At 38.9% G+C, this 27402-nt stretch overlaps 1 protein-coding gene across 1 annotated transcript in view; it reads right to left on the bottom strand.

Moving 5' to 3' along the window:
* The window catches only part of unc5da (unc-5 netrin receptor Da), a 144610-nt gene that overhangs the window by 6167 nt on the left and 111041 nt on the right, over positions 1 to 27402 (bottom strand). Inside the window, exons 5-14 of the mRNA XM_053648163.1 lie at positions 17620 to 17800; positions 13337 to 13504; positions 11988 to 12152; positions 11792 to 11827; positions 9726 to 9914; positions 6351 to 6677; positions 6090 to 6174; positions 3270 to 3432; positions 1933 to 2154; positions 586 to 738 (exon numbers count right to left, since the gene is read on the bottom strand). Of these exons, the coding sequence (XP_053504138.1) occupies positions 586 to 738; positions 1933 to 2154; positions 3270 to 3432; positions 6090 to 6174; positions 6351 to 6677; positions 9726 to 9914; positions 11792 to 11827; positions 11988 to 12152; positions 13337 to 13504; positions 17620 to 17800 (1689 nt within the window). The remainder of the gene's footprint in view (positions 1 to 585; positions 739 to 1932; positions 2155 to 3269; positions 3433 to 6089; positions 6175 to 6350; positions 6678 to 9725; positions 9915 to 11791; positions 11828 to 11987; positions 12153 to 13336; positions 13505 to 17619; positions 17801 to 27402) is intronic.

Genomic DNA, 27402 nt, shown 5'->3' on the forward strand with positions numbered 1-27402 from the left:
CCATGTGTACTGTAAGTGTACCTGATCAAATGGCTAGTGTGTGTATGTATGTTTGGTTTTGTTGAGCGAGGTTATGGTAAGTGCACGTTCCAGTGTCTTAACGGACGTGTGTATAACATTTTCTCATACAAGCAAGAGACCAAGCAACAGGTGTCCATTCATTTCCTGTGTAAGTTTCTCAGATGCGTTTCCCTAATTGTTCATGATCATATCATGACTCAATTTTCTCGTGATCTCGACACAACGAAAGTCGTTTTCAACTCATCGCCGTGTCGACATCACGGAAAAAAAAATCAAGTCGAGAACACGAGGAAACGACAAAGAAAAGTTATTATTAAAATAATCTCAAGATTAATGCATGGCCGCTTAGGGCTTCCGTATGTGTAAAAATTCTTTGTGTACCTATTATTGTGTTTCTCTGACTTATTTGCATGATCTCTGCATATTAATTCCAAGTTTAAAAAAAAAAAATGTCCCTCTAGCGTCCCGTACTACCTGAAGCTCATGAATATTTGCGTACTGATCTGCATATTAATATCGAGCACACTCCGTGGCGTAATGAATATGCATCGATTGAGGTGGGACCTGGCAGGTGGCAAAGGGTTTGATGTTCCAAAGGAAGTGTGGTGAAACATCCTGGATGGAGATCTGCAGGTTCGAGGAACTCCTACTGAAGAACAGAGTGCTCGGCTCTCCCAGGAGACGACCGCACTGAGCGTGCTCCGACCACAACACCTCCTACACGCCAGAGAAAAGCGAGAGAGGGATAGAACATAAGGTTAATTGGAAGTGAAAGGAGAGTGTACGCTCGAATGAGGAAGCGTGAGCGAGCGAGCGATCGAGTGAGTGAGCGAGAGAGGGGAGTGTTAGGAGAAAGTAAGTAGGAGAGAAGTGTGGTGAAAAGCAGGGAGGTGAGAAACAAGGAAATACAGGTCGATTGAAGGAGGCCGAGGGCCAGTACGTATGCGATCAGGCGCGGTACAGATACAGAACGCCGCAAAATGTTCTCGCAGTGCTTCTGAAATTAATGTTCATTCATTTTCCATAGTTGGAGCTCATCAAACAGACCGCACCTGGGAGTGCCTACGACATTACCTCTGCGTGAGGCGCACACTGTAGTTTAAAAGCGTCTGTGAAGTGGTGAAAAGTTCAGCCAGAGCCGTCAAAAATCTCAGGACTCAATATGAAATGCACATAGAGTAACAACCATAATATAAAGAAATGACAATGTGAAAGTAAATAAATGATGTTCTTATTAAATACAGAAAGGATATGTCCGATATACCATGTGACTGCTAACTGGCTTTAATAAAAAGAGGGATGTGTAAAGAACAAGCTCCATTTTTTTTTTTTTTTTTTTTTTTTTAAGTGTTCACTAAAAACATTTTTTTTTAAAAAAAAAAAAACAAAACATGTTTTTGTGCTAGAATGTTTTAATTACACCCGGCCTCGAGCACATCTGGCTTTGAGCCTTACATACTCACAGCCTTGAAAGAAATAGCCGCATAACTTTACCTTTGATTCAAGCTTTCTGTCAAGCTTTTAAAGGTACGGTGTATAACAAATGCCACACACAACGGATTTAGTGGAGTTCTGTCCAACGCATGAATAGCCAGTAGGTAACGTGGTAACTTTTTCTGACTCTGATACTGAATTCCCACCGACATCTACATGACTATGGCGGATTTCCGTCACCTGAAATCTATGCTGAATTTAAGGCACGGCGGAAATGTCTGAGTGCTTCATTTATTCAGTTTATATTTCAGTTTGCCGGTGTTCTGGTTAAGTCTTGGGTTTCTTGTTAGGATACAGGGCTGCTATGCTAGTTATTGACAGGCAGAATAAAATAATAATAATAATAAAAACTTGATGTACACACCTAAATACTGTAAGAATAGGTTGACTGAAAGTGTTTGTGTTTTTGCATGTCACCTGGAAGACATGTGGTGTGTCATCCATGCAGTAAACGCGGAGCGTGTAAACATCGCCCTCTGAGCTTCCGAACACCGCGATACGAAGTCTTTTCACTGCAGATTCGCTGATCGGCATTCCGACCAGAGCGTAGCGGCCCGGCTGATCCACAAGCACAAAGCAGCGCTGTGACTCCAGCACGCAGTAACATGAAGAGCTGTCCTCTTTCATCCACGTCACATCCTGTGAAAATAAAGTATTGGATTATTATATCAAATATTAAAAAAGGGGTATTAATGCACACGGGACATATTTTGTACACAAATAGCACATTTTACTGTAAAAGACAGTATACGTATAAATTCTTCTCGATAACATTATAATAAGAAAATGACAGATAAAAATCATGTCTTATTACGTAAAGTATATATCGTCATAAATGTTTTCAGAAATAAAGAACACTCATGAGAATACGTAAAAAAACAACAACAACAAAAAAAACAAAGGCAGGCTGGCCCAGAGCTATTTAGAAGTGAGAGTGTGTCCTTTAGGCAAAAAGATGATCCTCCTACCAAACTCTTTCTTACAAATATATATACTCAAACTTACTTCACTAGCTTCGAAGGCAATAACTAGAGTCTGATGACCAGAGTAAGTCTTGCCCGCTTGTAAATCATAGCCTTATTTAGCCTTACTAACTGAAATTACATGAAAAAAACACGACATACTTTCTTCTACTATAATAATAATAATAATAATAATAATAATAATAACAATAATAAAGAGTAAATATTAATAATAACAATTAATAATAACATTAATAGTAATAAATAGTAAATAACAATAATAACAATTAATAACAACAATAACAACAGTAATAATAATAACAAAAAATTATAATAACTATTAATAATAACAATAATAATAATAATAAATAGTAAATAGCAATAATAACAATTAATAATAATAATAATAACAATAATAACAATAACAATAAATAACAACAACAATAATAATAATAATAACAACAACAATAATAACTTTATTAATTGTTATTATTATTAATTGTTATTATTGCTATTTGCTATTTATTATTATTATTGATATTATTATTATTATTATTATTATTACTAACAACAACAACAACAACAACAATAACAATAACAATAATAAATAGCAAATAGCAATAATAACAATTAATAATAATAATTATTATTAATAGTAATAATAATAAATAACAACAACAACAACAACAACAATAATAATAATAATAATAATAATAATAATAATAATAATTATTATTATTATTATTATTATCATCATTACAATAATAATAATAATAATGATGATTCACTGACCTCCCAGTTGTCTCCATGTGTTTGTCTCTTAAGTCTTACACTCCAGTCCTCTGAGACATCTGCACAGTGTGATATTGTCATGGCGACGGGACATGACACGATTACACCTGGTGGACCAAATGAGACCTCTGGACCCAAAAGAACCTCATCATCAGAGAGAACGCTGAAGACAGGAAGCAGAAAAAGAGAGACCATAGTACCTGACCATAGTATTTATTGTTGTTAATATACATAATTCCGAGACTGGAGAAGTCATTATAAGTCGCATTTTCAGTTGAATTTGAGGAAACCACTTGAAGCATTCGCCGTGTCGAACCATTTCAATCGCTTTTGTTCGATCTGTTCATCGCAAACAGCTGAAAATCTGTCCATTTTGACAATAAACCTGATTTGCACTGGGGGTCGAATCATTTTGATCGCAGCTATATGATAAGATGACGCACAGTTATCTGCAGAAAACATCGGGTTTGTCTTTAGATTTTCAATTTGCTGAAGACTAGAACAAAGGCATCCTTAATAACTTACTTAGCTTAATTACTATGTTTGAAGGTCAATACATTTGCAAGTCGATATTTAGTCAATATTTAAGTTTGTGTGTGTGTGTGTGTGTGTGTGTGTGTTGTCCTTGAGTTTGATAAAGAAATGTTTGTTAATTACTGCGATGTGAAGAATGTACTACAACCATCACTAATATTTTCTCTTGTTCAGAGATGTACACACACACACACACACGTAAAAAAGAGTACGCTTGCATACACTGCTAAACAATGCTCAAGGTCAGTTATAGTCCATTTTACTGATGGTAAATGAACCGAAACAACTTCAGTAATGCAATTAGTATTTGTGCTTTTGGAGACCATGTAAAGAGATTCGCTCTACTTTTGACAGTATATAGGGACTAGGCAGCAGTAAATGGATAATACTATATTAACAACCAAGTCACTACAATTAACTACTAATGAGTACTGGGTAATTACTCAGTTATAATAAATTAATGTTTTATTAGTTCACTATGAACTAAGCAATAATTATGTAGTCTTAAATTGCATCTCTCTCTCTCTCTCTCTCTCTCGCTAGGAGATGACAACAATTATCTCTTTGTGTTCGCATACATACAGTATATCACAAAAAAAAAAAAACAAGCATGCAAATATATGGCCTCATATAATCATGTCATTTAGCTGACAGGCAATAATTTCACATCTAAACTCTAGTATTCTCTCTCCCTCTGTGAGTGTGTGTGCAATATCTAACTGATTATTGCATATGAACAGTGTTAATTATGATAATGAATGCAAATATGCAAATCTATTATATAATTACTCCACAAACATGCAGGCAAAGCAATTGAGTCTCAAGAGCATTGCATACCATCTGCTGCTTTTACACTTTCCAAGTCCCTTTTATTCTCTTTCTCTCTTGTTCTCTATTCCCCCTCCCCCCCCCCCCAAAAAAAATTCTCTCCCTCTATTTTATTCTTAATACTTTCTCTTTTTTTTCTCATTTTCTCTACATGACACTTTCGCGTTTCTAGAGACGTTCCTCTTTGAATGAAGTGCCTACCGTTCACAATCCCGCCGCTTCAGATGATAAAAATTTGAATGACGGCTATGCTGAATGGATACGGTTTGATCGACAGGCGGCGGGCTGGGCGTGTTAGGGTGTCTATCTGAACTCAGGGGATTTGAGTACAAAATCTTGACGCATCAGAAAGATTTATGGACTTGTTTTAAATAATGAAGAAGATAAATAAATAAATAAAAATACACTGAAACAATTCCAGAGGGTGGCATAGTGGTGCAGTGGATAGCACTGCTGCTTTACAGCACCAGGGTTTGGAGCAAGGGCCCTCAAGTACTTGACAAAAATACTTCAAAATTTCTATGGGGCGTAGAGGCACGCCCACAGGAAGTAATGTTTTGCACAAAACAGCACCAAAGCATTCAATTCTGGTGAATTTTTTTTGGAGTATTTACAGTATATATTTATTCTCTTTAATCATATTATATAACAAACATTAATGGAACTGCAGATGAACACATTAATACATCACATTAATATTAATTACATTTCAAATCCACCATCTCCAGTCCATTAGAGCCCCCAAAACAAATGCATCGTTTTATTTACACAAATACCAGACAGTATACTGGAAGAGGCCACTGAAACTGTGAAATTAGCTTCTAACCAGGGATGGGTAATATTGGAGTCTTGCAGAGTTTAGCTCCACCCCTAATCAAACACACCTGAAAAATCTAACCATCCAACCATAACACCTGAAACATCTTCTCCTTGATAATTACAGGACGTTGTGTTTGATTAGCATTTTGTTAGCAAGCTAGCTTCTCCCAAAACATGACAGACTACGCTTAATTACCCTAGGTGCGAATGAGTGCGTGAATGTGTGTGTGTGTGTGTGTGTGTGTGTGTGTGTGTGTCCATGGTGCCCTGCGATTGAATGGGTCTCATTCAGGATCTATTCTCGCATTATATCCGGAGGTTCTAGGGACAGGATCCAGATCCACCACAACCCTGCCCACGATATAGCAGTTAATGAAGCTGAATGAATAAATGAACAAATGTCCATCACTGAACTTACATTTTTGAACTTGAACACACACACACACACACACACACACACACACATACGACATTACCTACCTGTCAGACTTGATTGCTCTAGATCCCTGAATGAGTATTATCCCCCCAAATACAAACTCTAATAGAGAGATGCCAGCTTAATGGGATTTAAATAATAAAACAGCAGTTAACTTGTGTGTGTGTGTGTGTGTGTGTGTGTGTGTGTGTGTGTGTTCCTACCAAGTGATTTCCTGATTGATGCTCATATACATTTCCCAGCTTGTGTCCTCGGGAATTGCCCCATGAGGAATCAGCAAACTCACACCTGCAAACCCATGTATACACACACACACACACACACACACACACACACACACACACACACACACGTGTCATTTGTACCAATATACTGTACATGTATACTGTACATATGAGCAGTGTACATGTGCACACATTTCTCTGATGCCTCAAACACACACACACACACACACACAAACACACCTGTGTGTGGCAGCACAAGTCTCCCTCCATTGTGCCCAAAGTTCCCACTGGTCTTGAGTATTGGCATGCTAGTGGGTGGAGCTACCGGAAAGTCTGCCTTCCTGCTTCTGCCCTCGATCATACCATCATGAGGAAATGTAAGGTGTGGAGCTTTTGAGCGAGGGTCCATTCCTTCAGTCACACCCAACGACATCATGAAGGAGCTGTGAACTTTGACCTTGACGTCAGGTAATGGGTGGAAAATGAGCTCTTTATCCACCGAGTCAGGAAAACACATGGGGCTCGAATATGACACGGAGCGACCTGGATTCATCAGTAACGGGTTACCTGGTGAAGAGCAGTATTGAGAGACAGAAAATGAGGAAATTATCTTTTGACAGGGACACATTGTCATGTTACTACTACTGCAACTACTATGACCACCACCTCTATTGCTTATGAGGCGTGTGGTCTCGCTATGCCTCTAAGCATAAGGGCTCATTCCACTAGGGGGCACGCCTCCTCGAATGCTTTGTCCAAAGGGGTATCCTTACAGGATGTGTGTGCTGTGGCGGGGTGGTCTACACCACACACATTCGTTTGATATCACAACCTGGATATACATTCCACCCGGGCTCAAGTGTTTTGCAGTGACCCTCTTGAACAGACCATGCCCTCAGTATGATGAAGTAGGTATTCTTGTTCCCACAGCGTAAAGCTCGCATAACGTTGAGTTCCCTTTGAAAAGGAACGTCTGGGTTACACATGTAACCCTGTTCCCTGAGAACGGAACGAGACTTTGCACAGCTCTGTCATACTGCGGCATGACTGTAAATCGCGTCTTCGCTTCAGATTCTGACGGCGTGGTTCACGGGTGCCGTTTTTATATCACGCGACACGCTTAACTGCCACGTCACCCGATCACGGCAGGCCTATGAATAGGCATGATGTTACACAAGCTTCAGATACCGGTCACGTGCGAGGGCGCTTCCCACAGCGTAAAGCTGACGCAACGTCTGGTTCCCTTCTCAGCGAACATGTATAACCCAGAGCTTTCCCAAGACAGGAAAACTCTAAAAAGTTAGAAAAGGCATCATGCAAGTAGAGAAATGACTCCTTCAGAAATATAGATTTGCAATTGGGCTCAGTTACACCAGTGTGTCGATATCCTAACATAAACAGATCATTTCAAAGCCTTGGCATTATATTTGTCATTTTCCTTCATTCTTCCACCAGGTTGTTTATGCTCAATATGAGATGGATAAAATATGCTGTGCAAGGAAGATTCAATTCTACATTCCCTCAATAATGTTCCCTGAAGAAGTTGTCTGGTACTACAGCAACAATATCACAGAAATCATCCCCAAGCTACATCTTCTCAGCCAGACACTTCAGTGTTTTGCCAGAAATCTGGGCACAGCACACTGAGAGGCATGTTTACTGTGTGTGTGTGTGTGAGAGAGAGAGCGAGAAAGAGAGAGAAAGAGAAAGAGAGAGAGAGAGAGAGATTCAGCATCACAGCCTAAGAGACATCTGCAAGAGTTGATTATCTTATGAAGTTATCTGGTTCACATAGCTTTGTAGGTCTGACACATGCCAGTGGTTGATGCACATTTTTTCTAGTCTCTTTTTGTTGTTACTGTTGAGGTATTTTTGTTTTTCTTCCCTTTGCTCTAATATCTTCTATTCTTACACAGTGGGGGGAAATAAGTATCGAACGCATCGACATTTTTTTCATTAAATATATTTCCAATCAGGCTATTCACATGAAATTTTCACCAGACATCAGTGTTAACTCAAGAAACCTGCAAATATAAAGAATCCACAACATTAAAGTCCATAAATAAAGCTATGTGCCGATGGGTTGGCACCCTGTCCAGGGTGTCCCCCGGGATAGGCTCCCTGCAACCCTATTTAGGATAAGTGGTACAGAAAATTGATGGATGGATGGATATTGAGGATGTAAGAAGATTTCCTTGTGGTTCCAGAAGTTAAGAATAAGGTGAGGTGTAGGCTTAGCATTAATTATTTCCTCATATAAGTGGAAGGTTCTTACAATGGTAGTAAGACACGTGTGCTTATGTTTGTGTATGTGTGATAGCAGTAGAGTTTAATGGCTCGATGAACTATATAACTGTCAATAGAAGCTGTGGCAAAGGGATTTGGTGGTGTGTGTATTTCTGTGTCTGCGTGCATTATAAACAGGTTGATGGCAGTAAAGTGTAGTTTTATTGGTGGTAGAGATTCACAGTGCATCTGTGTGATGACAATACATACATTTTAAATGGCGCTTTTATCTCATTCCCCCATTCACTCACACACTCACACACCAGTGGTAGCAGAGCTGCCATTCAAGGCGCTAACTTGCCATCGGGAGCAACTTGGGGTTCGGTGTCTCGCCCAAGGACGCTTCGGCATGTGGAGTCACGTGAACCGCCAACCCTACGATTAGTGGACAACCCGCGCTACCACCTGAACCACAGCCGCTTTAGAAGAGCAGGTGGTAGATTTTAAAGGTGTGTGTGAGTGTGTGTCTGAGTATGATGATGGCACAGTTTGGCACAGTTTAGCATGTGTCTGGGTGTATATGGATGGCAGTGAAGTTTACTGTTTGTGCTGATGGTGGTGGAATCTAATGGTGTGTGTGTGTGTGTGTGTCTGCAGTAAAGGTTAGTACTGTTTTGTGCTTGATAGTGGATTTTACTGTAAGTGTGTGTGTATGTGTGTGCTGTACAGTATGTTCTTCTGCTGCTTCAGTTAACAAACTCCATTATAGAACTCCATCAACATCATTCCCTCCTACTGGGAGAATAGAATAGAGAAACTTAGAGCAGTGTGTGTGTGTGTGTGTGTGTGTGTACAGCTACACAGTGAAGAGCTTTGCTAGTGTTTCTGAAAACTGCCATTTAGAGCACTATTATCCTGCAGTGACACAAACAATGTTAAGACAACATTAACAGACATAAAAGACTGTGTTTTGTTGTGTTGCGTCATACAAATCAAAAATGAGCGCTCGATTCATTTAAGTTTATAGTTTGGAAGCAAATCACCGATGAAAGCTAGTAAATCATCATCAATGACGTTAGCTGGACACTCGAGCTGTTGATCCAAATCTCACTAGCCAATGAGAGTAAAATCGCTGTTAAGCCCCACCCACACGTAAACGTAAACCATTAACTGTAACATTCATATTGACGCGCACTGTAAAGTTATTTTATTCTCCTTACGCTTCCAATCAGGCAGCGCGTATATTTTGGTCGCATCCCAACCTGTATACTAAATGGTATGGCCTGTAGCTTTACGTAGCTTAAATGTGTACTTAGACAGAGTTCTTCCTAAATGATGTCTTCAATAATCAATCAATCAATAAACAAAGTTAATAAGTCATGGTCTCACCCTGTGTGTTGCTCTTAAAGCTGAAGGACTGGAATCCTCCAGTGAGTACAGAAGCGTCGATAGCGTCAACACCGCACTCACTGTGGCTCCGCCTATAGAGTGTCACAATGACGATCAGTATCACCACAGCGACTGCACCTCCTCCCAGGCCTGAGTATAGAGCCACATCACTGCTGACCTCTGCCTCAGCTGATAGATCGATAGATAGACAGACACAAACATACTAATTACTGATTTTGAGAATTTTTTTTTACGGTAGGCATTGTAATTTTGGTAAAAGTTACACTGGTAGCTCTGTGTTATGGGTGTTGGTCAGATTTGACAGGAAATTTGCATATGTCGTGCACCAGTTCACACATGAAACAACGTGAAGGGACTGTAACTCCAGCCAATTTTTCCTTGTTGTGGATAATGATGCTGAGCTAGAGAACTCAGGGTTCTGAGTCGAGAGTGACCAACCGGAGATGTTGGCGTGCTTCCCCCCCCCCCCGTAATTCTGTATTTTAAACTCGTTATATCTGGCAAGAGTGAGTGCATAGAGCCCTCTGTTCTCCTGATCCGTGTCTGTTTATTCTCTAGCGTGGGTTTAGGTTAGCATGCTACTCCATCTGGTTTGTACCAAACTGTTTTTCCCCAAAAGACATAGAAATACACAAAATGATTTTATTTTCATAACACTTCTGTAACACTGCAACACACGCATAACTCGTGTTTGGAAATTTTGCCACAAGTGTGAAAGTGTGATATTCCAGAACCTTCTGAAAATGCTTTTTTTCCCCCACTAAGGCGTCAAGTCACACAAGACAAAAAAACCAAAAAAACCCCAAAAACATGTCATAAATTTCCCCTCATAGTATTTTACATGAAGGTAGTTGAAGAAACTCAGGGTTACGGGATTAGTTTCAAGTTGGCAAAACCAAACCAATCCTATTAGGCTTTACTGGTACCATGACGTTGGTTATCAACTTTTTGTTGCTAACTCAGGCTTTGATTCTTAAACTATGATTAGTCCACGAGCGTGTGCACATAAACGTGTGACATCGGCACCGAACAAACAATAGTCTTTAACATGGAAAAAAGCAGCATATTTCTGGTTGAAGAGCAAGAAATTATCATGTGGTAATATGAGGAATTGAAGAGGAATTTAAACCTACACTAAACACAAACAGCAACACTCACTACGTTTACATGGACAGCAATAATCTAGTTATTGACCATAAGGCAATATTCTGATTAAGGTGTTTACATGAGTCGCTTTTAGAATATTCCTTTCATGTTCCTGTGTTATGTGTTATAGAACATAAATCGATTAACAGCACACGTCATCACGTCCCCGCGCCACGCCGTCCTACGTTCCCTTCAGAATTTCACGTATCAACATAGAGTTGGTCTTCGTTATGGAACCGTATACAGTTTTGGGTGTTTTTATTTTTCATTTTACGAACGCTTCGAGTGCGGTTAATTATTAGTCGTGCTGTACGTGCAAATAGACGACTGCTTGATGCCGTGGGCTGCGTCCCAAACCGTGCACTTACCTACTATATAGTAGCTGAAATATATGTATCTCACCTACTATATAGGAGGCAAGTACGCGGTTTGGGACGCAGCCGTGCTCTCTTGTTTGCCGTGAAACGGTCGAGCGCTGCCGTGTGTGTACGTGTCCTGTCGCACAATGCGTTGATTTTTTATTTTACAGGCTGATGCGAATAAACGGATTGAAAATTTATAACCCCAACATTTTTGTTTACCGATTACCCTAATGTGGTCACCTGTTCTGTGTCTTACCTTGATTATTTTTGTTTCGGTTCCTGCTTGTAAAGTAAAGTTCCTCCTTTTTGTGCTTTTCCCCACTAAATCCATGCCTTGTTCTCTGCTTCCATTGTTTCCTAGATTTGACACTACTCGTGTTTTTTTTTTTTTAAATTTCGTTTCTGTATTTTGTTGTCTACCTCTACTCTGACCCCTTCTATGGATTTTAAAGATGCTTCTTGCATTTCCCAAAATAAAATGCATACTGAGTTTACGCAATTACATCCTGTCTTCAATAACCACAAAGGAAGTCTTACCTTGAGGAACCTTCAAATCATGCAGGAGCTTTTTATCTGCAAATTAACAAAGACATGCACCAAAACACACACACACACCATATTGATAAGCGGATGCAATGCTCCATGAACAAATGTTAGTTAGAAATTAAATTCTATTTTACAGATAAACCGTTTGATTATAATGAGGAGGAAAGTGAAGATGTAGAAGACTCACCTTGAGTACACAGATCACCAGTGCAGTTCTCTGTGTCGAGCGCACTTCCGTCACACACCTTCCCTCCATGTTTGGGCTCTGGGTTTACACACTCTCTATCTCGCCAACGTTCACACTCTGATCTGCACACAGACCAGAGAGACCACCCGGACCAGCCACCATCCACTACACACACACAGACACATACACAAGCCTTCAATATTACTCACACAAACACTACTAATTTTGGCTCTGTTCGCCAAACACTTTCTTTGCCTCTCCATGTTCAATCCCACAACGTTTACATACCGTACTTTTACCTCACAGCATAACATCTCATTCCCATGTTCTTCTTTTCTCCCAGCTGATAAATCCTCATTCCATTACAATAAAATATAGGAGCTAAATGATGACGCACCTAGTGTGCAACACCACCCAAATCACCACACGATTGCTTCAGTAAAGTCAGCTTATGCCTTCAAAATGCATTACGTAATAGAGAGGCGAATTAAATACTTTTTCAATACGTGGGCAAATACTTTATCACAGTACTGTATGTGGATGGATTTTCTCACCCAAAATCCGTACAAACATTACATCCAAACATGTTTTGGGTGAAGTATCTTTTTAATTATTTCTCTTTAAAGATAATATTTAGAACATAAGGTGCACTTGCAATATGTCTGAAATTACAACCGTTTTTTTTACTCCGATGCAAAAAAAAAAAAAAAAAAGCAAATATACTTTTAGAGAAACTTAATGTCTTTTTTGCAATGTAGGCCTGTTTCAATTCATGAATGCACATGCCACAGTTCCATTATTGCATGTTGTTGCCATATGGCAACAATTAAATGTAGCTATTTAACAATATATATAAACTTGTTTAAATGACAAAAATAAATGATAACTTATCTCAGATAGTGTTTACATTTTTTCCTTTGAGTAATTTTGACTCGATATTAAAACATGTATCAAATTTTGAGAGCCATCCAAAGACGACCTTCAACATGCAATGTGATTGCAGAAAAGGAAGTACAAACAGTACTTCCTGGTCATCTGACAGGGCATTTTTTTATTATGTCAAAGGTAAAGCCCTCCTTTTCCAGTTACATAGGAAAATAGTAGTTTTGTATTATTGCCTATTGAAAAACTAGAGATAAATCAATTGTTGCCATTTGGCAACACCATGCAGTAAAGGGTTAACCTTTGATCGTTCTAGTTGTTTTCATTCATTTTATAATTATCCTGTCTATCTGTGCTATTTTATATCTGTCTATGTTTGTCTACACGGATATAGGAAACGATGTTGTGTCTGGGATTTTCGGTGGTCTTTTGACGGGAATACACACCACACTGACATCACAGCTCACCTGGACAGGGTGAGGAGCAGCTGCTCTTCTGTATTGAAATACCTTCACAGAATGCTCCTCCATTCAGTGGCGCTGGATTGGTGCATGTGCGCGTGCGTTTCACAAAACCCCGGCCACACGGCACACTGCAGTCTGACCATTCAGACCATGATGACCACCCTCCATTCACTAAAAGGAGAGATAGACAAGTGAGATTATAATGGCATAGGAAAGGTACATTATTATATCCTTACATGATGAGCTAGCTGATCGCCACAGAATGGCAAGCTCTGTCACATGCACATGCACATTTGTTTACTGACAGTCTCTTTGAAAACTTAATGAAGAAAATGGAACATAATGTGGGGACTTGTGATTTCATCTATGAAATTATGCTGTCATTTGCTGGCTCTCATAAAATAAACCTAAAAACATTAGTTAAAAATTGGAAAGGAAGATTATGTCTTAGATAGAATTTGGTGGGGCAGGATGACATTAATAATGACACAGCTTCAGACAAAATTATGTTGAGAGGCTATCACACTTGACGTATGCTTTACTGCATATGCTATACTCTACAGTCTAGTGATTTTTTCGGGTAACAGCATAACAGATAGTTGAGAGTCAACAGCATACAGTCATCCGGCGTATATTCTAGCAGCGCTTTTTGAGCAGTTTTAGCTTTAGTCATACCCTCAAGTGTGTTGACAGGTTTCAGCAAAATTTCCAGCCCAACTACATGTCAAAAACAACATAAAAGACCTGACACTTGCCCAAATAATTTGGGCATGGGACAAGGGAGAGACATTTTTTCTTATTTTCCCCAGCTTTTGCATGGACAAACACGTATTTCACACATATTTCTGTTCATTTTGGACATTATCCCCTTTCCCTCTCCCAATTGTTGCAATATATCTTACAATCAAACAGAATCGCAATGGTTCTGTACATCACAGACACATTATACATGCATGTAGATGTTGCCAAAATTGATTTGATTTAATTCGGATTATTTGCTATGAAACAGAATCTTAACAGCTACATAGTATTTTTTAAATTTGAATTTGACAATCCACTCATTAACCGTCCTGTCCATTCCTTCTCCTTCACTGAAAATGTTTATAGCGTGAGCATGAAAAAACTCGTATGGATTTTGTTGCAGTTCCCCTTTTTGTCCACTAGGTGCAAAAAGAACTCCGTGGCGTTACACGATTGGGCAACATATAGAAATGCAAATAAATCATTGGAAAATGCAACATTTTAAAAATTGTTAGTAGCTCAAAAGATGTAATTAGTATTTCAACAGAATTTTAAATGTATGAAGTTGTGAATCAGGACTAATTATTTATTAATCAGGATTAATATTTGTTGAAGTGCTGATATAAAAATGGTGAAGCTCTGCCCCTATGGATGAGCTGTCACTGTAAAAAAGAATCTTGATGTTATGAAACAGTTTGTCATTAAAACTAATTAAATCTACAACATTTTAAACCTTTGATATGCAACACTTTAGTGTAGAAATTCTTACATATACTGTGTATTTACTGTCATGTAAATAACATTTTAAATCTTGAGTTCTTTCTTTTTTTTCCCCAAATTGTCTTTGATAAAAAATTTTTTTTAAAAAAGAGTATCTTTATAACTCATATATTCAGTGCCATGTACTGTATATAGCACATTTTAAAACATTAACTCAGAACCATCTAATTCCAAGTATCAATCTTTTTATAACTGAAAGATCTTTTTTTTCTTGGCAAAAATACTTTAAGGCCTAGTTACTCTTGCAAAAGAAGGCCATACTAAGTAAATAAAGAACAATAGAGAGTTTTTATGTCTATTGCTGAGACTGATAAATGCTACACTAGAAACAGTGTCTGGCTCATTCAGAGAATGAACATTGCCAAAGCTGTTCATTTTTGCAGAACAGTATTGCCATGTATTTTAGGATTACCCTTTTATCTGTGGAAATAATTGAGAAAAAGAAAAAAAAAGAAAAAGAAAAGATGTCTCACCTGCCCACTAAGAGCTTGTGTTGCTCAATCTAGCAAGTAGTGACAGCTCAGGTCTGAAGCCATCACTGTACTCAGTCAGGCTTGCATTAGCTAACATCTGCTTTAAAATATACACCAGAAGACTTAGTCTAATGGCGCTCGAAGTCTGTAAAGCATGGCTATGCATCAGGTGAATGGATCATTAACTCATTAGATGTGCTGTTTGGACAACTGATCAAAACCAATCTGATACAAGTTCTCATAGATACATAACCTTTTTTTTTCCATCATGCCTTTCAGATTAAACCCTTAGCGGTTTGAAAAAGGAGACAGATCTGCCATGGAGCATGCCACAGATTATGATTTATAACCAGTACTGTCATTGTAGGACCTCAGCGCACAAGATCCTAAGCATAAGATCTTAAGCATAAGATAAGCACAAGATCACCCATCACATAAGCCTCAAATCATGGGCGTATGTGTGCAGACTTTGGGGCTCCAAGCCAATTACAGCTCATGGCTGATATGCTGGGTTCTCACTGTCCTCTGAATAATGGATGATCCCTCACAGATTAGCAAACCTCTCTTAAAACTCATTGATCTAGGCCACTGGCCGAGACGTGGTGGTTGGCCTACAAGATGAAAGCTCTGTCCCTCAGCTGATAACTTTGGGAAAAGGGGGGTGACTCACCTAAACAGGCCCCAAGAACAATCAACACTGACGAGGCCCGTTGTTCTTTTACCCAGTTCACTTTCTTTATCACAGTCTTTATCACACTGGCCATTCCACCTACATCAGGACACCTCATATATTCTAAAAGACCAAGGACTGCAAGAATAATACAATTGAAGTTGCCTATTTTTTCTATACGTTACCCTGTAATTATCAGGCTTGTAACCCCAAAGTTGCATTTAGACATTTGATTGTTTAATCTGCATGAGTATGATTGATTATACATATAGGTGTGTGATTAATTATTAGTAATATGTTAACAGCGGCGAACATATGTCTTATTTGGTATGTGTGTGTTCCTTGAGTGATTTCCTGAAAGATAAAAATAAGGAAAATCGAGTAGAACATTAAATATAGGTACCAGCAATTGGGACTAAAAGTTTGTTCCACACTCTATAAAAAGAAGAAAATTGAAGGCATGAAATTATGTGACCACAAAGACAAAGGACTGAGTAAAGTCATGGGTGGAGAATGTAGCTACACTCCGCCTCAACTTCATGCTGATTGGAGCAAAACCTTTCAGGTTCCGCCCAGCTCGGAAAAATTAAAACCCTTGGACACCATGGAAACAATGAGTCCTCTTTGACCAAGGGTATTCCCCAATCAACATCTTCAAGGAGTCCTCATCAACTAACAACAGCTTCAAGAGCCCTCGTCAACCCACATCTTCAGGAGGTCTCTCTTCAACTACCATCTGCAAGAGGGCTCTGCAATCAATGTCTGAGTGAACTGGTTCCTGCAAAGCTTCCTAACTCTAGTCATGAAAGAACCAGAAGAACTGCTGCCAAGCCTACAAGACTCCACCCTATTCACCCTTCTGATTGCTTGTCCTAGACGCCGCTCAAAAGCAACCAGACCTCTGATGAATCCCCACCAACTGGAAACGGAAGTAAGCACCTCCAGGTCTCAGTCCAAGCTGGTGTATTTAATAGAGCCCTTCTAAAATGGAGCAAAAATTAAATTAATTGTTGATGATTTGTTCAGGTGAGGTCTAAGAACTTGTATGGTGTATGGTGTTAAAACTTGGGAGCCATTCATTCTCCATCAAAGCTATTTGAACCTCCTTGTTTGTGTGTGTGTGTGCTCATGTGTTAGACTAGTTTCTGTGTATTAGTGTAGTTTAATAAAGTCTGATTTTAATAGCAAGTGTCTCTTGTCTATTTTTATGATTTATTATCTTAATTTGTCCAATCATGTTACTGTGCTCATAATTTGTGTTTAACATCAGGATATTATTACTGGTGGCCACTGGTGGCCACGGTGGACGAATAGTTGATATTGAGCTATTGAAATATGGCTCTAATATATCCCCCATTTTTAGCTCAATCTAACATAAGGAAAAGCTAATTTTCCCTACAGCAAATAGATCAACGAGGAGAAACAAGCTTTTAAAATATACACCAATGTAGTGAGTGTGTTATAGTCTGTCTATTACTATGTGTATTTGCTGCTCCACTTCATTAAAGTAGTTCATGGAAAGACATGAATCCATTTACATCTTCTTGTCATAATTATTTTTGTTAAACATTTGAATGGAAATTAAGTGGAAAGTTGTATGTGGAACAAGCCTTCCAACTCACCATAAACAATAACAGTAGCTGAAGCACTACGTCTTCTAGCCACAATGTTGCTGGCTACACAAGTGTAATTTCCTGAGTCTGAGAGTCGTGCTTCTTTAATAATCAGGTTGCGATTTGCTTGCGTGTCAAAATTAGTGTCAACGAGTGTGCTGACTGGTTCATCGTTCTTCAGCCATTCCACCTAAAAAAAAGAAAGAGAAATATAAAAGCATTCCTTTAAGATTAATACTTGTCACACTGTACGAGTTAATTCCAATAAAAGTTTGGTTGAATTCTATAACAAACTGTGCAATGACATGTTCTTCATGCCAGATTTTATGACGATCATCTAACAATAGACTAGCAATTAAAGAAAAATTACTATATTCTGCTTACATCATCAATCAGTCTGATTCGGGCTCATACAGAAAATGGAGTTGCTTAAACAAAAGCAATTAAATTTTATATACACTGATCAGCCATAGCATTAAAAGTACTGTCAGGTGATGTGAAATACATTGATTATCTCGTTACACTGGCACCTGTCAAAGGGTGGGGTATATTAGGCAGCAAGTGAACAGTCAGTTCTCAAAGTTGATGTGCTGGAAACCGGGCAAATGGGCAAGCGTAAGGATCTGAGAGACTTTGTCATGCACCAAATTGTGATGGCTAGACTGTGTCAGAGCATCTCCAAAATGGGGTATTTCCGGTATGCAGTGGTTAGTACCTACCATAAGTGGTCCAAGGAAGGACAACTGGTGAACTGCTGATCCCACAGAAGTGCCACTGTAGCAGAAATTGCTTAGAAAATTAATGCTGGCTATGATAGAAAGGTGTCAGAACACACAGTGCATTACAGCTTAATGCGTATGGGGTTGCTTAGCTGTAGACCGGTCACAGTACCCATGCTGACCCCTGTCTACTGCTAAAAGCACCTACAATTTGCATGTGAGCATCATGACTGGACCATGGTGCGATAGAAGAAGGTGACCTGGTCTGATGAATCACGGTTTCTTTTACATCATGTGGATGGCAAGGTGCTTGTACATCACTTACCTGCAGAAGAGATGGCACCAGAAACTCCACTTCCCAGAACACACCAGGACCTACAAACATGGCTGCTATGGACTACAATCCCCAGCACAACACTCCTCACATGCACAGTCAACCACGTTCTAATCACGCACACCTGATCCAAATCACAAACACACACACACACACACACACACACACACACACACACACACACACACGGCCTATAAATACATAGTCTATTGAAATAGTTCAATACGACGAATGCTTCAAGTGGTTTCCCTAAATTTCTTCAGTTTTAAAATTATTCAACCCCTTCATGGCAAGCATCTTTAGTACTTAGTAGAGCACCCGTTTGCTGTTATGACCTGCTGCAAACAAGATGTATAGCTTCTGGCAGCGTTCCTGAGGAATCTTGGCCAATTCCTCATGAGCAATGGCCTCTAGTTCAGTAATATTCTTGGGTTTGCGTGCTGCAACCGCCTTCTTCAAATCCCAAGAGAGATTTTCTATGGGATTCAAGTCAGGTGACTTTGATGGCAATGTAGAATCTTCCAGAACTTCTTCTGCAACCAAGCCTTGGTGGAATTTGAGGTATGCTTGGGATCATTGTCCTGTTGGAAGGTCAAATAACACCCAAGCTTCAGCTTCCTCACAGATGGCATGACGATTTCTCCTAGAATTTCCTGATACTTCAATGAATCCATCTCGCCTTCCACACGCTGCAGGTTTCCATTGCTAGAGGATGCAAAGCAGCCCCAGAGCACCACCGAACCACCACCGTGGTTGACTGTGGACAGAGTGTTCTTTCTTCTCCAGACATATCGCTGATCCATCGTGCCAAAAAGTTTAATCGCTTCAGAGAACAGAATCCCAAAGCTTCTGTGGCTTATTTATATGATTTTGAGCCGACTTTTCTTGTGCTTTTGGGCCAGTAGTGGTGTACGTCTTGGAGTTTTGGCATGGAATCCTTTTGCGTTTAGTGGGCCTTACAGTGGCCCCCAAAACCTCAGTGCCAGTTGCAACCAAGTCTTGCTACAGGTCTTATGCACTCACTCAAGGGTTTTTCACAACCTGCCTTCACAGAAATCTGGTCGCAGCCGTTAATAGCTTCCTTTTTCTGCCCCGTCCGGATATTTAGTGCATTTTCTACCCCTAGCCAGTTCAGGAATTTCATGTGTTCCAGCTCAAGCACACCTGGTGCAACTAATGAAGCAAATTAGCAACTGTACAGTAACTAGCAGAGAGGCAGAGACATTTGCAGCAGAATCCACCATGAATCAAGACATCAGTATCATTCCATCAGAAACATACTGACAGAGATAAAGAGAAAGAGATTTAAAAAAAAAAAAAAAGACGTCTGCTGAACACTTGACATGAGAAGAGTATTTCGGGTGACTCTCAGGTTAGAGTTTGTAGTTTAAGGAGTGTATGAGGATTTCCACTGCTCTTGATTTGAGTGCAGAGGTGAAGTTATGTCCAGCTGCAATTGATTTATTACACTCCCACAGCTGGCCTCTCACCCGCTGATTTATGAGTGTATGTTTTGAGTATTAAAAACATTGTGACTTTGGAGAGGATTGGTGAGGATGTTTTCAAGTCTTTGTCCTGTGAGAAAGAATTCTGAGGTCACAAATAATCAGATACAAGCAAAGACACTCTCTCACTCCTCCTCCTCCTATCTCTCTCTATCTCTCTCTGAGGTTTTAGATAACAATGAAGATAGAAGGATCGATATTTCAACTGTCAGCTTGTGAGTGGAAAAATGTGTTTTGTGCCCTGTTTGATGGCCAGAGAAAACTCTTTTCTCACAAGCTTTCAATTTCACCCTTTTCTGAGTTCCACTCCAAAAGTCCTGGAGAAATCCAAAACATGAAACAATAGTGAGGTCAAGAACAGGCGATGGGTCAGGCGATTGTCAAACAAGCATAAATAGGGCAAGGCAAGAAGCGAGAACGAGAAACAAGAAGCAAGATCAACGAACATGAAACAAAACTAGGAACAGGGAACAAACGCTTGGCACGGTGATAACACTAAATACTTCGTAAAGTCATTGTGTTCAAACAGTCTCTTTATACTGTGGTTGTGAGTGCTGTGAATTTGATGCAGGTGTGTGTGATTAGAATGAATGAGAGTGTTCTGGGAATTGCCGTCCATGGCGGCCATGTTTGTAGGCCACAGTATGGGAAATGTAGTCACTGGTTTGCTGTGATATGACATCTCTATTCATTTCTCTATTCCTGTACAACTACTCTACAACTAATCTGAGGAAAACACTCTTTCTAATTTGGTGGCAAGGTCTCTGTCTCTCTCACACACACACTCTCTTTCTGCGTTTTGTATTCATGACCTGTTTTTGAGGTCTTTGTGGGTCCTTTGAGAGGCTGATGATGGGCTGATGAGAAGACAGAAATGGAGGAATTCCGTCCCTTCTTTGTACCCAGGGAATAAAAGAAATTGCACTTTTTCTAAGTGCCACATTCATTCAAATTAAAGCCTTGCACTGTGAAGATGCAACCAACAAACATGCAACTAAAGCAGCTTTTAGACACCTGGTAATACAGCTGAGAATTCAGGGTTAATTTTTCCACAGATACTACTAGCCATATAGCCCTCAGAGACCTCTACAGCTTTGATGTCCCACATGAAGATGAAAGAGTCGAGATCTGAGGTTGCAGCTGTTTAGGAGTAAGAGAGAATATCTAACCTATGGGATTGCACAAGGATCAAACCGAATCTCAAAGCACCCAGAGCAATTGGGTTGATGGCCAAAATGGCTTTCAAGTAGCAGAGACACAGAGAGATTAAGGCAAGGAGATGCTGGAAACTGTTACAGGTTATGGTTGCATCATCATAAGTAAAGTGAAGTGAGACATTGACAGCTCTTTGGTGACTTGTATGAAAGTTAGCATAAAGGAATCGGTGCTAACCTTGGCACTGAAACAAGGCACATAGCCAAACAGATCAATGCAATTCATGTCAGGTACATCAGCTCATAATATTGTCATTCTGAAGCTGGAATCCATCTAGATTCATTCACAGGGGAAGTGAAAGTGACAGGAAAGCAATTACAGGTCTGCGCCTTGCTCAATTAAGTCCCAGTTTGGGTGATGTCCCTTTATATCATTTTTGCTGCTATTCACATCCATGTGTAAAAATGCCGTGATGATTTTCACCAAACCCACATTAAAGAAATGAACTTCGACAGGTCTTTGATGTATTCTTACATCCTCTACTTCATCCTCCTCAGATGTTCATGACGTAAACAATTACAAACTGTTTTTGCCTCGTCAGACAGAATGATTAATTACATTACACACAGAAAGCTGTGCAGTGCAATTATGGGTTTTCAATGTTCTTGGGATATTTATTTATTTTTTTCTTCCTCATCATGACTGAGCGTAGTCATCTCTAAGGTGACAGATAATATGGCACTATAATTTCCGCACTGGCATATCAGTTTTCATTATGCTAAGCTTATTATTCATCAGTGTTGATCTCATGACTCGGACGATAACAATCAACACAACTGTCTTTTAATAGAGAGAGAGAGAGAGAAAAAATAAAAGGTCAGAACGTGCCAAAAACAAACAAAATATTCTTACGAGAGTGGAGTTGATGACCTTTTTTAAATAATAATAAAAAAATTACACTGGCAAATGCAATTGTTTGCATTTTCGAGAGAAAAGCAATTAAGCCGTAAGGGTCAGAGCCGTATATGATCGATTATCTGGTGATATTTCTTGAACTCTCCATCTGAGCTAAAATCGATTCTCATTTAGCTGTGTAACATAGTATGCCTCAACCAGACAGGAAGTGATTATGGTTCCATCCTTTTTATTTCATCAACCTTTAGTCTCTGATTACAGAAGTAGCCATGTTTTCCCTGACCAACCCATAAAGGAAGCCATTCTGGAAGCGATCCATGTCTACCATTCAAACAGAGAGCCTTTTCTCTTGAAAGTAAAGCTAACATTGATTCTGGTAACCACTGATCGGCGCTATTTGCCGTGTTCACCCCCTCACAATGAACGAAATAAACCATTTTGGCTACATTTCCATTTTAGTAGCAGGATCTGGCTTGTACTCACAGAGACAGACTTTCTCTTGACAAAAAGGTGCCATGTTGGCTCTAGTGACTGTTGATTAGCCCCAGTGGCAGTACCCCCCCCCCCTAAAAAAAAAAAAAACAACTAATACCCAGCAGTCATTTGGGCACTGTTTCCAACACGACAGATGGCACATTTAGCTAAATTTTCTGTTTTCAGCTGGCAAGGACAGTCAGAGACCTGGTTTCTGGCATACTGGGAAACTGGTCAAACCTAAGGATAGCAAAAAGCGTGAATGTTACATCCCAGCTGTGTGTCTTCAAGCTATATTTTTCATTCCTCATCATCCTTTCACTGCGAAAGAGATCCAAAGCTGTATCCACAGACTTCCATCACACTTGCTGTAGAAAATCATGCAGTAGGGTTGTTGAACAAAGTATAAGGAAAGCATGTCAGGAAAGCAGGGGGTGGATAATTACATGTGCTTGTTACAGTACTTAAGTACATGATCAGCTGTTATGGTATTATTATGGTATTGTTACTGTTACGTTACTATTTACCGTGTACGAAAATACATTTAAACCCAGAAGACTGTAAACCAATTAAAAGTATATGTAAATTTTCAATAATTAAATTTCTAGACGCAATAAAAATGAGACTGTTTCCTGTGTCTATATTTCAGGCACCAAATCCTAAAACGAAAGCAGCAATGTCTGAGACAGTGTAGACAGATGAGCATCCCTGACCCAATTTTATCAGGTATCTTCAGTTTCAAATGCTTCCCAGCTCAACCTGCTCAAACACATCCAAACTGCAGAAAGATGTTCAGGTTACTCATTAGCTAGCTAGCTGATTGAGCTAGACTAGCTAGCCATGTCTTATGATGTTTTACAGTATGAAAGTTCTGTATTAAACTTAAGAGATCACTTTGATGTTCTGTAGCAGTTTCCTTTTGTGTTAGCTATATCTGCTATAGTGATGCTCTTTTTCTGCTTTCAGTTGAGAGTACACTGTGCACATTTTGGTTGCAATTTCTCACCTGATCTTTTGCTTTTCTTTTCTTTGGCTGCCGGTTTTGGCGGAGCTCCAGACCCAATATTAAGGCCTTGGACCCTGCCTGCACGATCATTATTGACTACGGTGTGCCTGTTGCTTACATCTTGGCAGAGAGTCTGTGTGATCACTCTGAATGGGCTCGGGACTGCTCAGCACTCTGTGCAATGATGTATCCATGGCATGGTGTTGCCAAGCAGTGTGGCATTGTGGCTGTACAGGCTGTGTGGGATATACCAGTGTAAGCCTTCAGTGGGACTATGGGCAGCTTTTGGAGGAGTCTGTGTTTCTGTTTTTTTTTTTCTGTTTGTTTGTTTGTTTCTTGTAATTACAAATCAACCTTGGTGCTATAGAAATGAAACTTTCTATTATTATTATTATTATTATTATTATTATTATTGGGCCAAGCACCAAAGGTGCATAGGCACCCTATGGTTATTCTATGTTTTGTTGTTCTTACTCTTCTTCTTCTGTCTAGGCTATATGTTCCAGCCTATAGAACTGTCTGGTAAAAAGTTGTGGCACACTGATTGGGGTCTAAGGAACATGCTGATCAAATTTGGGCTAAATGCTGCCAATGCTCTAGCGCCACCATCGGGTCAGATTTTGGCCTAATTTAGAAGTGCATTTATGGTCATAACTTTTGAACCGAGTGTCCAACATTTAAAAGGGTTCCCTGGGTCAAGACGAGTTCCACGCACCCTATGACGTCAATTTGCCCCTAATTAGATTTTCCGCTGATTTTTTGTTGCTGCTACTACTCCTACACATTTTGTCATCTTCAGAGTAAGCCTCACAAAAGTTATCAAAAGAATTTTGACTACTCCAAATGGTTTGAATATACAGCCACCAAACAGGAAGTGAGGCTGTATCTCAGCAACGACTTTGCGCACTTACACAAAACTATGTAGGCATCTTCAGCGCCATGACCTGAATAATAATAATAATAATAATAATAATAATAATAATAATAATAATAATAATAACAATAATAATAGTTGCTGTTGTTGATAACACTCTATGTAGCTGTATATAGCATGTACTGTATGAATTAACATTAGCTAAAGCCTAGCAAGCTGGTTGGTCTTTTAGTACTTTATGTACTAATGTTTGTGACATTAGCATTAGGCTAAGGTAGCTAGCCAGCTAATGTTGCCTTTCTTTATATATTGTTGAGTATATCAAGGCCGTGTTTACTAGAGGTCACTTAAAATAATTGTTCAAAAATCCATTTCTCATTTCTCAGATCTTTATTAGTTGTGTTAATTTTAGAGAAGTAAAAAAAAAGTAATTTGTAAAGTAATTACTCATGTAGTTTTTTTTTTTTTTTTACTCTTACTTGAGTAAAAGTGGCTACTTTTTCTTTTACTCAAGTGAGTTCCTACAATATCTGGAATTTTTTTTTTTTTTTTTTTTTTTACTAAAGTCAGTGTCCTTTATACTCTTTCCACCACTGCGGAAATATCAGAAAGATCAGACTCAAAGCTTATTCTGGTCTGGTTGTATTATCCTGGGTTTGCACTAGAGGATAAATTATTGATGACTGTGCCACACTGTGATTCCCAGTGCAGCATTCATGCGATCTTGTAAAGAAAGACAGATAGAAAAAGAGAGACAATTTACTTCATGCTTTTGTCCAATTTGGAAGAGGGATAACAAGAGGGATGTAAAGATTAAAAGAATTATACTACTGCACTATTGAAAGTTCAATTCTGACTCTTCAGAAGGTGTTATGTTGATTAATTTTCTACAGCAGCAGCTCTGATAATACTTTGACTGCATGAGCTCATTCTAATACAATATCATTTCTATAGTAAAAATTACAAAGGGACTTAGGGTTAGGGTTAGGGTTAGAGTATGGATTTATATAGACGTTCCATAAACCAGATTAAAAACATGTTTAATCATTGACATGGTGACGTTTTCTGTTCTTGGAAGGAGTCTCCAGTGTCACCACTTTGTAACAAACCCATAAAGCTGTAATTTAATATTGTTTTTTTTTTGTCTTATTAACTTTAAGAGAACAAAAAAATGGCTGGTGAGGTCATGGCTGTTTACAGCGGTTATAACATAAGTTATAAAAACCTATTTCATGGACATTTCACAATGTAGCTACTGTATAAAAAAATAAAGTGCATGATGTGTCATTCTTTAATCAATCTTTAATTTATATATATATATGTATATATATATATATATATATATATATATATATATATATATATATATATAATTTAAATGCTAAAAAAAAATCTAGTTAAATGCTTTAAGTCTTACAACTCGATCTGTGCAATCTGGTGAAATCAACATACTTATTTGAAAATGTTAAATCATTATTATTAGAAAATGAGTTATATTACTTTTCTAAAACCTTTTTAAGCTGTGCCAAGATGTACACATATCCACGCTGAGAATCTGATCTGTCCCTGCTGTAATTCAGGCATTTCAGTTGCTTAGCTCCCCTGCTGCTGAAGATTTTATGCCTGACATCACCAAACTAAAAGCAGCGCTTCTAGAAGGCACAATGTATGAGCTATTTTCATAAGCAATACAGAAGAAATCCTTATTGAAAAGAGGACACATTTTCACCAATTAACTTTTACAACCAGGTCGAATCATTTGCATGAAACTGGACACAGGAAAATCACCAGTGTTGATTTAACACCCACAGTGTTGAATTCACACCCTTCAGTGTTTATATAAGTCCATTGGACTCATATACACACTCTGGGTGTTAATTCAACACTAGGGATTTTACTCTGGAGAACCTCGGACCAGCCCTTTCTCAGTATGGTCGTCCTTAATACATGTTGCCAATGTTGACATGGGTCTGCCATGTAGCACATAACTTTCCTCATATTCCACTCTCTCTGTTCACCACAGCTTTGTTCATGTGAGAAGTGAAGTAGATGTTATCACTTTTCTATCTGATCTCCCACTGCTAGCAGAACTGCCTGCTCTCAGGGATCTAATTCCATGACAGAGAGACATCACTTCCAACCTCTGAGGCTATATTGGCCTGAACACACTAACACAACACACATTATGTAGTTTTTTTTTTTTTTTTTTTTTTTTTAATCAAATACAAGAAGAAAACTGAACATGAGAATAAGGGGGAAAACATGATGGTCTCTTTGTGCAAGTGAAAGCATGATTTGCTGGTATAACGCCTGCATATTGCTAATCAGCATGCTAGTCAGAAATAAAAGCATGTTCACTGATGTGGGTGGAACAGCACAACAGGGGGTGTGACATTTGAAATCTCAACACATGGTATTTTTGAAACTAGGAACAAAAAGTCGGAAAATGTAATTGTGAATTATAAGGATAATTAAAAGGTCTGATTTTTAGAATTATACACCAGGTTACTCTCTACAGTCTAGGGTCCATGGTTCGATCCTGAGCTCAGGCTCTGCATGTTACTCCTGTGCTATTGAGCACAACAAACTCTGATCTCATTTCACTTGTCTTGAGTTCACTTTTGTTGACTTTTCCATGTGCATTTTTTTTTTTCTGTTCTAGCCCTGTCCTGTCATTGCTTGTCTACCCTAATGTGTTCACCTGTTCTGTGTTAGGCTTTTGAGTAGTTTGTCTTTTTATACCCTCTTGTTTAGATTGTTGATGAGTCTGGGTTTTTTTTTTTTTTTCCCAATTTTGTTCATGGATTACA

This window comes from Ictalurus furcatus, chromosome 18 (assembly GCF_023375685.1).
Source record: "Ictalurus furcatus strain D&B chromosome 18, Billie_1.0, whole genome shotgun sequence".
In the NCBI taxonomy this organism is placed as follows: Eukaryota; Metazoa; Chordata; class Actinopteri; order Siluriformes; family Ictaluridae; genus Ictalurus; species Ictalurus furcatus.